At 31.4% G+C, this 13,128-nt stretch overlaps 2 protein-coding genes across 2 annotated transcripts; one reads left to right on the forward strand and one right to left on the reverse strand.

Annotated features, from left to right (window-relative positions):
• Nucleotides 1-144: 144 nt before the first annotated feature.
• On the reverse strand, nt 145-3,823 carry LOC125222396 (RNA pseudouridine synthase 3, mitochondrial). The gene is made up of 10 exons (XM_048124978.1): nt 3,341-3,823; nt 2,892-2,951; nt 2,604-2,762; nt 2,410-2,457; nt 2,231-2,311; nt 2,014-2,130; nt 1,805-1,906; nt 1,575-1,733; nt 736-1,185; nt 145-280 (listed from the first exon to the last, which is right to left on the reverse strand). The coding sequence occupies exons 1-9, from the start codon at nt 3,647-3,649 to the stop codon at nt 814-816; spliced, it is 1,407 nt and encodes a 468-aa protein (XP_047980935.1). The 5' UTR covers nt 3,650-3,823; the 3' UTR covers nt 145-280; nt 736-813.
• Nucleotides 3,824-7,610: 3,787 nt separating this feature from the next.
• LOC125210290 (DNA-directed RNA polymerases II, IV and V subunit 12) lies at nt 7,611-9,558 on the forward strand. Its single transcript, XM_048109847.1, has 3 exons — nt 7,611-7,747; nt 7,905-7,997; nt 9,311-9,558. The coding sequence occupies exons 1-3, from the start codon at nt 7,708-7,710 to the stop codon at nt 9,331-9,333; spliced, it is 156 nt and encodes a 51-aa protein (XP_047965804.1). The 5' UTR covers nt 7,611-7,707; the 3' UTR covers nt 9,334-9,558.
• The last annotated feature ends 3,570 nt before the right edge of the window (nt 9,559-13,128 follow it).

The following is a 13,128-nucleotide window of genomic DNA, read 5'->3' on the forward strand; positions in this document are numbered from 1 at the left end:
AATAGTATCTTTTTTCTTGATTGCTTTCCTTGTTTGTTTTGGCAAAATCAAAGATAAGTGGAGGATAAGATGGCAACAGAGAAGAGAATCCAAAATCAAGAGACGGAGTGAATAGTAGAGAAAGTGGAATCCAATGCCTTTTGGGGGGCCATCTGCTCTTAATTACACACACAATTCCAAGAAGGAAGTAGTTGTGGTAGTTCTCTTTCGTTTTCTATTCTTCTTCCTCTTCTCCATTCCAATTTCTCCCATCCTCATTTTCCAACATTGTCTGCGCTTACTAGAAACATAAAATATTATAATTAATTAATTAATATTTAAGAATATAAAATTAAATATGAAATATTAGGTAATGTAGATCAAAAGTGCAGCAAGTAAGATCTGAACCCAGGCTGCATGCTATAAGTAGCAAATTAAGTCTCTACTCCTAACCACACAAGCAATCGGGCTTTTATATAAAACACACACGCAAAATACATATTTAAAGACGTACTTCATATGTGCATTTTTCCCACTTACGGAATTAAAGAAATCCCATTTTGAAGACCTTTTTCATGGATTGCACTCAAAATAGAAAGAAAGCAAAAAAATTTCCCTCAAATGTTAAAACAATATCATTAAAAAAGCAAGTACCAATATTCCAGTTATATGAAAGAAAACCTATGCAAGTTATGAATATACTGAATAAGTAATCATGTGACAACAAAATTACAAAATAATATGAAAAGAACTTACAATTTTTCTTATCCGTGAAGGGAGAATTTGCATGCCTTCAAAATTATGAGACCACAAATCCCAATCAAATCCCAGTCGTCATACCAAATAAGAGGACATGAGGTTCCAACTAATTTTCATGTGAGAAGGCATTGGGGCAACGAAACGGAGGATATCGCGTTCCTCAGGATCCCCACAACTGATTCTCGACCGCCGGTTGTGAAGCTCAATGAACTTAGCAATGTTGGGCAGCACCATCTCCCTACAATGTAGATGCAGAAGAGGAACTTTAGATAAGACACTACCTTTTTGGACGTCCAGACCCTCGGGCCTCCGCATCTTGTAAGGTTCTCCAGTTGTGGCCTCGTAGTCTACCCTAGGGAGCTGCTTCCATCTACTATGAATAAACCACCCGTATTTGTAGTCACCTACGATTGGAGTGCCAAGAGCTTCAGCACAATGAACTCGTAACTGCAGAAAACGACAAGCCAATATGAGGAATAAAAGAAACAAAAGCAATTGACAAAATGATGACTCTCCAATAATGTTGAATATGTTCAGAAATTTCAACCAGACATAAAATGCTATTCCGAAAATAGTACCCCAATTTGCACATATGTCAAAGCTGTGTATGGTCATATGATTAGGTCGCTATTGGAGATGGTATGAAACGAAGAATATCAATATTAGCAAGCCTAGTTCATTTTAACAGTTAGATAGAAACAGTAATATACAACCTTTGTAGTTTGTGCAATGCAAATAAAATTGAAACCATTGCAGATAAACCATTTGAGTGTCAGACGTATTTTTAGTGAACTATAGCCCGAGAGAGAAGAAAACAATGAAAATAAATTATGTACCTGATGTTTGCAGTTCGTACGTGGTCGCAATTCAATCCATGAACATCCATTGATAACAGGGCCAAGCACACGATATTCAGTTATTGCTTCTTGAGAAGCTTCTAATCCTGAATTATGAGCTAGAATGACCCTCTCGGTTTTCCCATCGTCAAGAATAACCTGAAATCAACGATATCGAATGATTATGTCATAACCAGATATCAGGAGGCTATGTTAAGTTTTGGAGATACCTTTGTCAGCGGAGCGCAAATTAAGCCTTCTTTTTGCTTGGGTGAACCGATGACCAATGCCCAATATCTCTGATAGGTGGCATCACAAGCATCATTCCATTCCTTTATAACACCCAAAAAAAGAGGGGAAATCACAGTTAACATAACACTAACAAAAAATCAGCAGCATTCCATAACATGATTGGAAATTTCAACAGAGATTTAAGCACCTTAGGAAAGGACTTTGTTTTTTTCATATCACTGAACAAACACTGAAGATAGGAAATGCTTTCCTTCGTTCTTCCCATTAGGAGGAGACCACTACTCTCTCTGTCAAGTCGACATACCTAAATTACACGTTGGATATGAATCAGAATATTCAAAGGAACAACAGAGGTATGTCACAAGAGGGCCATAACAAAATCCATTTAGTAGACAGCTGCTCACCAACTTAGGGCCCTCATCATAATTGTACGATAACGATGCAGCAGCCAAGGCATCCATGCTGTTGTGAATTGGCACAGGTCCCTGTTTCACATAATGCATTAGCAACTCAACGGGCATATGAGTATATATAGTAGAATAAGCAAAAACCGATGTTTTATAAGACTGTCAACGATGCTAACCTTTACAGGCAAGTTAGGAGGTTTGTTTAACACCAGTATAGCAGAGTCCTGAAATTATAATGCAGCATATCATATTAAAGTGTCCGAGTATAACACATCTACAGGCTAACCAAATACGATAGCGTAGGTTCCTGTATCATTTTGAAAAACAGATATGAATAACCATTTCTTATTTACCAAGCAGACAGGCATACCTTGTACTTCACAAGTCTCTGTATGTATTCAATCTCATCCGCATTTGGATACTGTGTTGCACTTGGTATAACATCAAACCTTTTTGAGACTTTACTTTCAGCAACAGATACTGGGACGTGAACTCTAGCACCCACCTCCATGATGTCATTAGGTCTAATCTGCTCATACCCATTTCGATTACAAAAAAGTAATGTCAATATCAATTACAGTTTATGCATATAGAATTCATGTCCAAAGACACTTTTGAGTTTATACAACAATTTTTTGAAAGAATTATAAGATATTACCTTCTTCAAGGACATTGCTTGTCCTTCATAGCATCTTGACAGACCACTTGTACTCCGCACCTGATAAATCCCATAGCAGTCTAATTTCAACGGTCTTAACATAAGAAAAGACTAGGATTCACAATGCTGCATAACTTGTCATAGATTTTCTCATGTCGATATCTACAACAACTCTTTGTACTATTTCCAAATTGTTTATAGAGTTTATGAATATTTGCGAAAGTGGGAATTGTACATCCAGACCACAGTAATCACACTATCACAGTAATTTAAGTCATTCTTGAAGTGGACAATGCCAACCAACACTTTTACAAAAAACAGTATTAATGAAGTAGAGATCAACTGCAGCTACGTTTCTGAATTATAGCACAAATGAGTAAAAATGTCAATCAGAAAAACAGAAACTACGCCACAAAATACGAAAGCAACAAAGGAGACAAGATACATACTAGGCCTTGATAAAAATGCTTCTGAATGACGAGTGGAGGGATGTCATTGAAGTAGTATCTGAGCCAGCTAATGGCAGTGACATACGCAGCCGATGTCGAGTTCCTTCCAGGCAAATGGAGGCCTGGAAATGGGGGCAGAGATAGCAGCTGCCGAGGTTTTGGGCCCTCTTTCGGGCGGCCCAACTGAACCATGTGATTTGATACTCGAATCACAGGGGATGAATCAGGCGGTGGTGCACGGATCCTTGACCGTGGCTTATGCCCTACAGCTGCTGATAAGGCTTCGCGACTAAGGAGCTTCTTCCGCATAATCTGGACTCGAATGTTTAGCAATTTTAAACAGATTATTGACCACTTATTCAGAAAATCAATTCATTTTTAAGGAGGATCATTCCTCCTTTTTTAGGACTGCTTATAGGTATGATTTGATCTCAGTTTCGACCAAGGTAGAACGGCGAAGGAGCTAGAATTTTCCTGTAACATTCCAAGTTCACCTCAAAGAAGACATTGGATATCTTCTATACATATATAACCAGGCGAGTTTTAGCCTTTTTTTTTTTTTTAAATACTTATATATTTTATCCTTATTCCAAAATATTTATAATCGATGGATCAATTTGAATATTTTAAGTAACTCTCATAAATATTTATTTAGATATTTTAATGAGAATGTGACTAATTCTTTAAGCACTACAATGGTAGTTAAATAAATTTAAATAGAATAGTGAGCATTTAACAAATTTTGTAACCTAAATTGTCTTGATTTTATAATTTATGATGTTTTAATTCCATGATCTTTCATGTACTAATTTTGTACCTATTAAAGGCATAGAGTTGTGGATGAATTTACACACTAACAAAACATTCTTCATTCTCTCTCAAGCTCTCAACATTTTATTGTACATTTTAGGAACATTGTTTTGCTCGATTTTGAAGCCCCGTCAAGTTTATAGGTGTCTAGCAGGTTTGAGATGTTATATACGTTAGGAGGAATTCGTTTTATCTTTGAGCACTAACCGTGATGTAATTTGTCTTGCGGAAAGAGGGTTTTTCTTGACTAATTTTCATTGTAATTTCCATTTCATTTATTGTTGTTTTTTTTTTAATTACAATAATTAGAGTATCGCGTGTATATGGTTCCAGAATTTTATCCGATATTTCTTACATTTCTTAGAGAGGGAAGAATGGTAACATCCTTAACTCAAACATACATAGTATTTATCTTCATCTTTACACGATTTATTATTTTTAGTAGAGAAATATGAAAGATTGTTTTAAACATATTTTTCATAAATGTCAGCACTTAATATAGTCTCTTTATCATTGTCCAAATAATTTTATTTGTCTTAATTCCATTTTAAATATGTTTAATTTAACGTCTTTAGGTGTAAAATGAATTGAGGAGTACATATTTATTGAATTTTTATTATATAGTGGTATATTTTTCCATTTTAAATCTTATATAATTATATTGTTTCTTATTTTAGTTAATCGATTAAAAATTTAAAATCGTATGACAAAAAAATATTCTGTCGTGCATCACACGTGGGTTAACACTAGTATATATAAAAGGCGAGTTTTGGTCTTATATTGAAATATGTAAGTTATACGAGTATAAATTTTAATAATTACTATACAATATGTCATAATTATTATAGAAAATGAAAGGTTGTTATACTATTCATAATGATATTTATGTACATTTAATATTATGATTGATTGATGACACTACATATTCATTAATAATATTTAATTTTATTTAATCATTATGAACGTTTTTACATAATTGTAAATGTTTCAACTTTCAAGCATAAAATTTATATTATCATTGTAAATTATTTTTTTCCGATATAAGAAATCATAGAACTAACTATCTATAATATTTTGCATTGCATATTCATCTCGAACTTTGTCACTTTCACAGATTTCATGCAAAGCGAACATTCAAAGTCAACGAAATGGCAAACGAAAGCAAAGAAGACATAGAGTATAAAATATTAATTTGGAGAATGGGGAGGAAAATAAGGTTGAGGATCATATTATGTTTAAGTGATATTAGTCCATATTTAAACTTTTTTCTTAATGTTAGTTTGTTTTATTTTTTGTTAGTTTTGTTTTTATTTTTTATTTGTCTTAACTATAATAATTATTTACAAATAGAATCAATATAGTATCATAGAAACTGATCATCTATAATATTTTGTGGTTAATGCATTGCATATTCATCTCAAACTTCGTCACTTCCATAGATTTTATGCAAAAAAGCACCTAAATGGTAAAAAGTTGTAATATAGGGTATGTAGTTGATTTTTATTTTAAAGTATTACATGTAGAATAGATGGTGAAAAACTGGCTTATGTAATAAATTGCGCCGATGCAAGACGAGAAAAATACAGGAGATGATAACTGGTGATGAAGAAGGGCCGAGCTAGATGGAGGCGGATAAAAGATGTTGGAAAAATGATAAGTTAAAGGGGTATTGGAGTACAAAGAGAAGTCGGAGGGTAATGTTTTAACATGAATGAGTTACTATACCTAATAAATTGTTTGTTAGCAATACATTTTTTAATTAGTTGACCCAATTATATAGGTAAAGAGTTTACATGATTATTTTTTTATGAGACATAGTATATGATGTAACAAATTCTTATGCATTTATGTGATGACTTGGATTAATGTGATGAATTTATTGTATAATTTAATAAATTAGATCTTTGAAATTGATAAAAATATTTATTATATTTTTCTATGACAATGACTTCCATATTTTGAACTTTATAAATTGTATATTAATACTTTCATATTGATGGTGTTAGACATAATTTTACTATGTATTGTATAAATAAGATTGTTCATTTTATATCTAAATATGTTTTAATCAATATATGTGCTTTTGTTGTTTTAGTATAATTTTAAATATTATACTAATTGCAGGTTTTAACATTTTACTTATATTACTCTAGATTGAGATTATAGTTATTAGTTGTGATTATAATTATTTACAAAATAAAATTGATAAGTTTAATCAATATAGTATAATAATTGCAGGTTATAATTATTTACTATAACATAATATAGTATTTATAAAATGTGTTCAAATAAATAATAAGCCCGATTTTTGTAATTAAAATTTGAAGATAATTTATAATAGAAATATTTAGGGATAAATAGAATATATAAGAAAAAAGTAGAAAATTCTAGAAGAGAAAGAAAAATAGGATGAAAACTTTAGAACAAATACATATGTAGTCTATATATATGCCTACTGTACATATTTTGTAGATGTTAAGTTTCGCAAGTTTAGTTTTTTTTTAGTTTTCAAATTCGAGTGATGATAAAGTGATTTATTAAATTAATTTCCGTAAAATTAATTGAACCGTGCATCGCACGGGAATAGATACTAGTTATGTTTTAAAACTGATCCTTTCTTGTTCCAAGCTAACAAAATGAGTGTTTCTAGATAGTTACGTTATTGGAACTTAATGTTGGGGATTAACACTCAAAATTCCCAGTCAAGATTGAATTTTTATTTCATAATTCATGATTAATTCAGGCTAATTCCCTCAATTATCAAACAAATTAAACTCTTGCATCAATACTCCCCACAACCGACAAGTGTTTCAAAGAATATACCAGCGGTAGCTATGGAGATAGGCTGCTGTCGGCTGCGTAGGAGGCGACGGCGGCAACGACTGGAGATGTGGCCGAGAACTGAGCAAAGGCGGCGGCAAGGCAGCTGAACTTAGTAGCTTTCCTCATTTTCCCTCCTTAATTCACTATTAATATTTTATTTATTTATCATATTTTAATTCACAAAAGTATATGAAAAAGTTAATAAATGTAAATTACACTAATTTTATACTTTAATAAAATGAAAGTAAAATAAGTCAGTAGCTGTGAGATTTCGTTTATGGAAATGCTAGTAAAAAATGGATGAACCATAAAATATAATGAAATAGGTAATCATGGCGGATAGATGAAGTACTACATTTTTTAGGACTGGAATGTACTACTTGTATAAAATTTCGATGTGAAAAGTTCGAACTTCGAATATATATAATTTTCTTGAATTTGTTTTCCAATCGTTGTATCAAAACAACATCCAACCTTTACTTCTGAGTCCAAAATATAGGGTTGATTAATATTTATAATTTTTTGCAAAAGTACTTTTTAATTGTATAGTTCAAATCTTATTTTGCCATTTGATTATTCAAACAAGGAAACAAAATAAAATTGTAAAAAGGTAAGTTCGAATTTATTTATTGGCATAAAATAAGAATGCTTTGAATTCGCACAATATAAGAACCCTTTAAAGTTTAAACCCTAAACCAGTTCAATTTCTTCTGACCTTCCCTCGCCGATCAACAATGGATGCTCAGCCCGAACCAGTCAACTACATCTGTGGAGGTTCTTTTTTTTCATTCTTTGAATCACATGCTTAAGTAATTCGTAGTTTCAATTTTGTGCGCGTAATTGTAATTGAGGCCTGTGTGTGTGTGTGTTCGTTTAATTTTGCTGCGTTTAACTTGAATATTGCTGAGGAAATTGAACCGTGGTGTTTTAGATTGTGGGCAAGAGAATACGCTGAAGCAAGGCGATGTGATTCAGTGCCGCGAATGTGGCTATCGCATTCTCTACAAGAAACGCACCCGCCGCAGTAATTTTCTTTTCGAAACTCGTTTGATTTTCTCGATTTTTGTGGAAGCTTTTCATTTAAAATTATAAATTTGGGGATTTAGTTAAGTTGTTAGGTTAGAATTTCATAGACAGCATTAGATTACTGTCTCCGGTAAATTTGAGACAAGGCTTGTTTTTGTTGGTTGTTTTGGGGGGCATTTGGTTCAAACAATTCGTCCACGATGTAATTCAATGGGGGTTTTGAGAGGTTAGGATGGTAGTCACCTTGATTATTGTAGTAGTAGTTCATGAAATTTACCATTCATGAATACAATATTGTATGGTATGGTTGAGTATATTATCTGTCACGAGGATTTCTGCTAATCCTATACATGAATCCGACGAGTTAACTTATATTGTAAAAATATTCAAGGTCTTTAGAAGCAAACAAAAGATGAATGTATCTAGGCTAATCTTCAACAGTAAATGCCCTGCCTCTTAAGTAGTACTAATAGGAATGACTTTCTGTAATCGCATTTCACATCCCCTTATTTTGTGGACTAGAACTGGAATAGTCATTTTTACATTTCATGTATAACCACTGCTTGGTGTGGGATCAGTTCTGCCTTTTACAGGAAGACTGCTGTTATAGTTACTACTTTCTTCATGTCAGTATACTCTGACTCATCTGTTTGATCAAGAAAATACTATTGCTGAGTTGCTTTTGGATGCCGAGTAAGACGGTTTTCAGCTCTAGTGCTCTACAAAAGGGTTCTAGCAATATTCGTTTGTATGGGGGGATCACTTGTTGATTTGTGCATAAAATTGTTTCAGTTTTGATCAATATACTCTGCTTTACTAGGCTTAAAAGTACATAGTTTACACTTTTATCACCCTTTGTGGAACCATGCTGTGGGTTACTGTGTAATCGTCTTAGATGATGGCTTTTATTGCGCAAGTTGCATAATCAGGTTGTATGCGTTGATATCATCATGCATTGAATCATAGAATTGAATGCGTGGAAAACTCAATCATCTCAACTTTGATGCATATATATATGTCTTTGACGTGAACAAACTGTCTGCAAAAACATTTCCTATCTGCATCCGTCTCAAGTTTACTAAAAGAGGAGAAGGTAGGTCCAACCCCCTTTAATTCTGATGCCAAGTTCATAATCATAGTTTGTTTACATCGATCACCCAAAGGGAACATAGGAGTCCTCTCTACTTCCTTCTCCCCGCCATTGTGAAAGCACTATTGTTTAACTCGATTGCGGAAAATTCCCTATCTACATCTGTCTTGATAATCTAATTGGTAACCTCTGCTTAATTCATTTATCTGTGACTCCTGCAGTTGTCCAGTACGAAGCTCGCTGAAGCTGCTTCCCGAGCAACGCATGGTGATGGTCTACATTCTGTGATACCTAAAACTTGTTATGATAATTCAACATGTTGCTGATGACTTCTCTTTCAGAAATGAGTTTGATATCACTGCTTTGTGTTTAGGATCTGTAAGCTAAATACTCTGTTATCAGCAACCTACCTACTTGTTTGGTCTATGTTGGGATTGTTCATCATTATACAGTTGCTTCTATTTGTTCATGAGTAGTTGTATGCTGATAAATAGAATTTTACTATAATTATGTAAATGGTTAATAGCGGAAAAATACATAAAATATAGATCAATTCAGACTTTTACCACCAACTTTGAATGTGGATTCAAAATTCTATTACCTTCTCTCATAGAAATAGATATAATTGTGTATGACATTGGTTTTAATATGCAATTGATAAAGTAAGAGAAAAGTAGTGATAGTGGATTTTGGGTTTACAGTATAAGTAATATTTGAATATTTAAAATTTTTCAGATTTAGAAATTAGTCTAATTTTAGTGGACTTAAAATATAGTAGTATTAAATTTTTTTAGGAGGCTTGGTCTTTCTCGATGATCCAATGAACAACGAAAGTTATAATATTCGTTTTCTTTATTTTGTTTAGTTATATGATTATCTGTAATGCGTGATTAACGCTAATGATAGTCGTTTCAGGTTCAAGTTACTGCTTTTCTATTCAAACTTGTTTTACATCGATTAATACTTTAACTAAGATTTAAATTTAAAGAAAACTTTAATCTATGGCTTGCCACACAAGATAATTTTAATATACACTCACTAAATTAGTAATAAAAATAAATTAATATCTTATTTATTACACTCATACACTCTTCCGCCAAATATGAATATAAATTAGGATTATTAAAAAAAATTCTCATTCTTTTCCAACTAAAATAGTTTAGAGGCAAAAACTAAAGTACTATTTTATTATTTTATTTTATAAGTAGTTTGCCAATAGTTTAAGTAAAAAACTTAAATTTTACTATAATCTAAAAAAATAAATTTTCATTTATATATTTTTAAAAATGTAGTATAGTCGTCATAATTAATGCTTCCTTTATTGTAACTCTTTAAATTCGTATGAAACATTTATATATTTCGAATAGCTGTCACACCAGATAATATTAAATACTTGAATATCTTTCTTAATGATTTTCATATAAATAGAGCTATAGCTAGGTCGTAGCTAAATATATTAGTCATGCATTTATGATCTGGATTCAAAATTAATATAATCATCCCTACATTACAATTTACAACCTATGCACAAACTTGTGAACGTAAATTTACCATAATTAAATAATTGACTAAAAAAATAATTAAAATATTGGCACAAAATATTGTGTATGGTACTTTTACTATGATTTATAATTCATATCATACCAAATACATAGAATGGTCCCCTTCTAAGATTTATAGCCCTAACATGAAGGCATTGACAAAACAAATAAATAAAATACGAGATCAGTTGAGAAATTCAAATAAACTTGTGATGGTTAAGGTAGTATCATTTATTTAATTGTGAGGTGATTGTTTCAACATTGTAAGAGCCAATGAAAGGTATATTATTTTTCATCAAAATCGAATATTATCATGAGATGGGGAACCTTGTCTTTTTTGTCACTTTTTTGCTATTGTTTTAAGGCAACTATGAATTTTTATTTCTGTTTTTCTCGTTAAATTAACTTGTCGGATCCTATGTAACAATTAGGGCATTGTAAGCATATTTGGTGGCAATTTCAGGAAGATGTTTCACTTTCATATCATAAATTTTAGGCATGTTTTCTACATACATCTTATTTATAACATAAATCAGTATATTGTATTCTATATCATTAATATTGAGCATCCTCATTAGAAATCTAGACATGCACACGTACATGTAGTGCCATATTTATGGATTTCTAATACATACTTAGTTAGTGCTGAATATCGTAGTGTACTTGCTATAGATTCGTTTCAGAGTTTTCACACACCACAACAAAATATTTTAGTATTGACATTCTTGATGAATTATGATACTTATAAATGTACTTCTAATAAAATTATCCCACATTACTTGAGGCTCTTTTTTTGGTACTCGTTTGATAAAATGAAAATAAATAGTTAAATTGGAAAAAAATAATATAGATAAGACACTCTATATTATTCTATTTCTTACTTTACTTTTATTCACTTAACTATAAAACTATTATGTTTCCAAAATGACTATGAAAAGTAACGTGGGACAGATGGAGTATTATAGTTGGGTAGCTATTATGTATCACAAAATAAAGACATATCACTAAATTTAGCAATATTTGACTGTATAGCTAATTTTGTAACATGTTAAAGTGTAGATGCTTTTGTGACATGCGAATATACCAGTATTTTTCCTGACAATCAATTTGTAAGTATTTACGAATTTTTTTTTATTAATAATTAAAGTAATATAATGAGAGAGAGAGAGTAACATATACATGTAACAAAAGGATTTTGTGATAGCTTACAAAATTAAGTTCAATTAAATGAATAAATGTCACTCAGTTTGTAACATGCATCTCTAAACGTAGCAAATTTTACTTATATTTTTATGTTTCACAAATGTTTATATATGCATGTGAGGGTGCACCTAAATTTTGATACACCTAAAAATAACAAATTTTGTGACACCACTCATGATGTCACTAGTAGCAATACAAAATTATAATTTGGACCACACTCTAAAAATCTCTCTATACTAATGAAAATATACAGTTACATAGGTTCATTATTGAGATATTTATTATATAACCCAAAAATCTCAAACCTTTAAAAATTAGTAATAGAGTGCAAAGTAGCAAAAGACCTTCAATAATAAGAGGCGAAAACAACATCACATGAAACGTAATGTTGCCTAGAGCCAACCGAGACTAAGGGAGACACACCAAGCATGAAATTGAGCGCGACAACATGCAATGAAAGGTCATGTTAACGAACAGTCTGTACTCTATAAAAGTCAAAATGATTAAATTATAGTAACATGGTTTGATTTATATGATGCTTCACACCAACCAACAGATCTACTCAACTAATCACTCACACATGGCACTTTTGTAATACTACTTGAGATCACACATCGCACTTTTATATTGAAATCGTATTAATATTTCAATATTTTTTGTTTTGGTACCATATAAATGCATCATACAATCATACTCGACGATGAGTATTTTTGTAATTATAATTATAGTATTAAAAACAACTAATTAAGTATAAAATGTCTTGCTCAACCCTAATTACTACAACTATCACGAATATGATCGTTCATAAACAATCATTTTTTTGACTTCATTATAAAAATCAATGAAATTATTATAATATCATGAAATTGGTTCTTATATAGAGAAGAAAAAACATACAAAAAACCTAAAACTTGGACCACAAACATCAAAAGTCAAAAGTTAACCCAACCAACTTAGTATTTGATAACTCAAATCAATATAGTTCAAGTCACCGAAACCATATGGTATTAACTAAGAATCATTAACGATACTATTTCAAAAACAAATAAATAAAGTCAATCTCTCTGGGCCGAACCTCGTTAAAACCTCTATAAACGATCTATGGCAAATCACCGAGGGAGGAAAAATAGTTAAATTATAATTTTCATCACATATTCTAATTGTTATTTTATTTACATCATTACGTGAAAATCAATTTTTTCTAGATATTAAATAATTTTCTCCAAAATTACTATTTTCACCATAAAATTAACTAATTTGGTGTATTTAATAATATGATAGTTGCATCTACCCCC

The sequence above is a fragment of the Salvia hispanica genome, chromosome 1, assembly GCF_023119035.1.
Source record: "Salvia hispanica cultivar TCC Black 2014 chromosome 1, UniMelb_Shisp_WGS_1.0, whole genome shotgun sequence".
NCBI classification, from domain to species: Eukaryota; Viridiplantae; Streptophyta; class Magnoliopsida; order Lamiales; family Lamiaceae; genus Salvia; species Salvia hispanica.

Coding starts and splice junctions, on each gene's coding strand:
- LOC125222396 (XM_048124978.1), bottom strand. CDS start 3,649: ATGCGGAAGAAGCTCCTTAGTCGCGAAGCCTTATCAGCAGCTGTAGGG. Junction 2,952..3,340: donor AGCATTTTTATCAAGGCCTA/GTATGTATCTTG, acceptor GGGATTTATCAG/GTGCGGAGTACAAGTGGTCT. Junction 2,312..2,409: donor CTCCTAACTTGCCTGTAAAG/GTTAGCATCGTT, acceptor TATGTGAAACAG/GGACCTGTGCCAATTCACAA.
- LOC125210290 (XM_048109847.1), top strand. CDS start 7,708: ATGGATGCTCAGCCCGAACCAGTCAACTACATCTGTGGAG. Junction 7,748..7,904: donor AGTCAACTACATCTGTGGAG/GTTCTTTTTTTT, acceptor GTGGTGTTTTAG/ATTGTGGGCAAGAGAATACG. Junction 7,998..9,310: donor CAAGAAACGCACCCGCCGCA/GTAATTTTCTTT, acceptor TGACTCCTGCAG/TTGTCCAGTACGAAGCTCGC.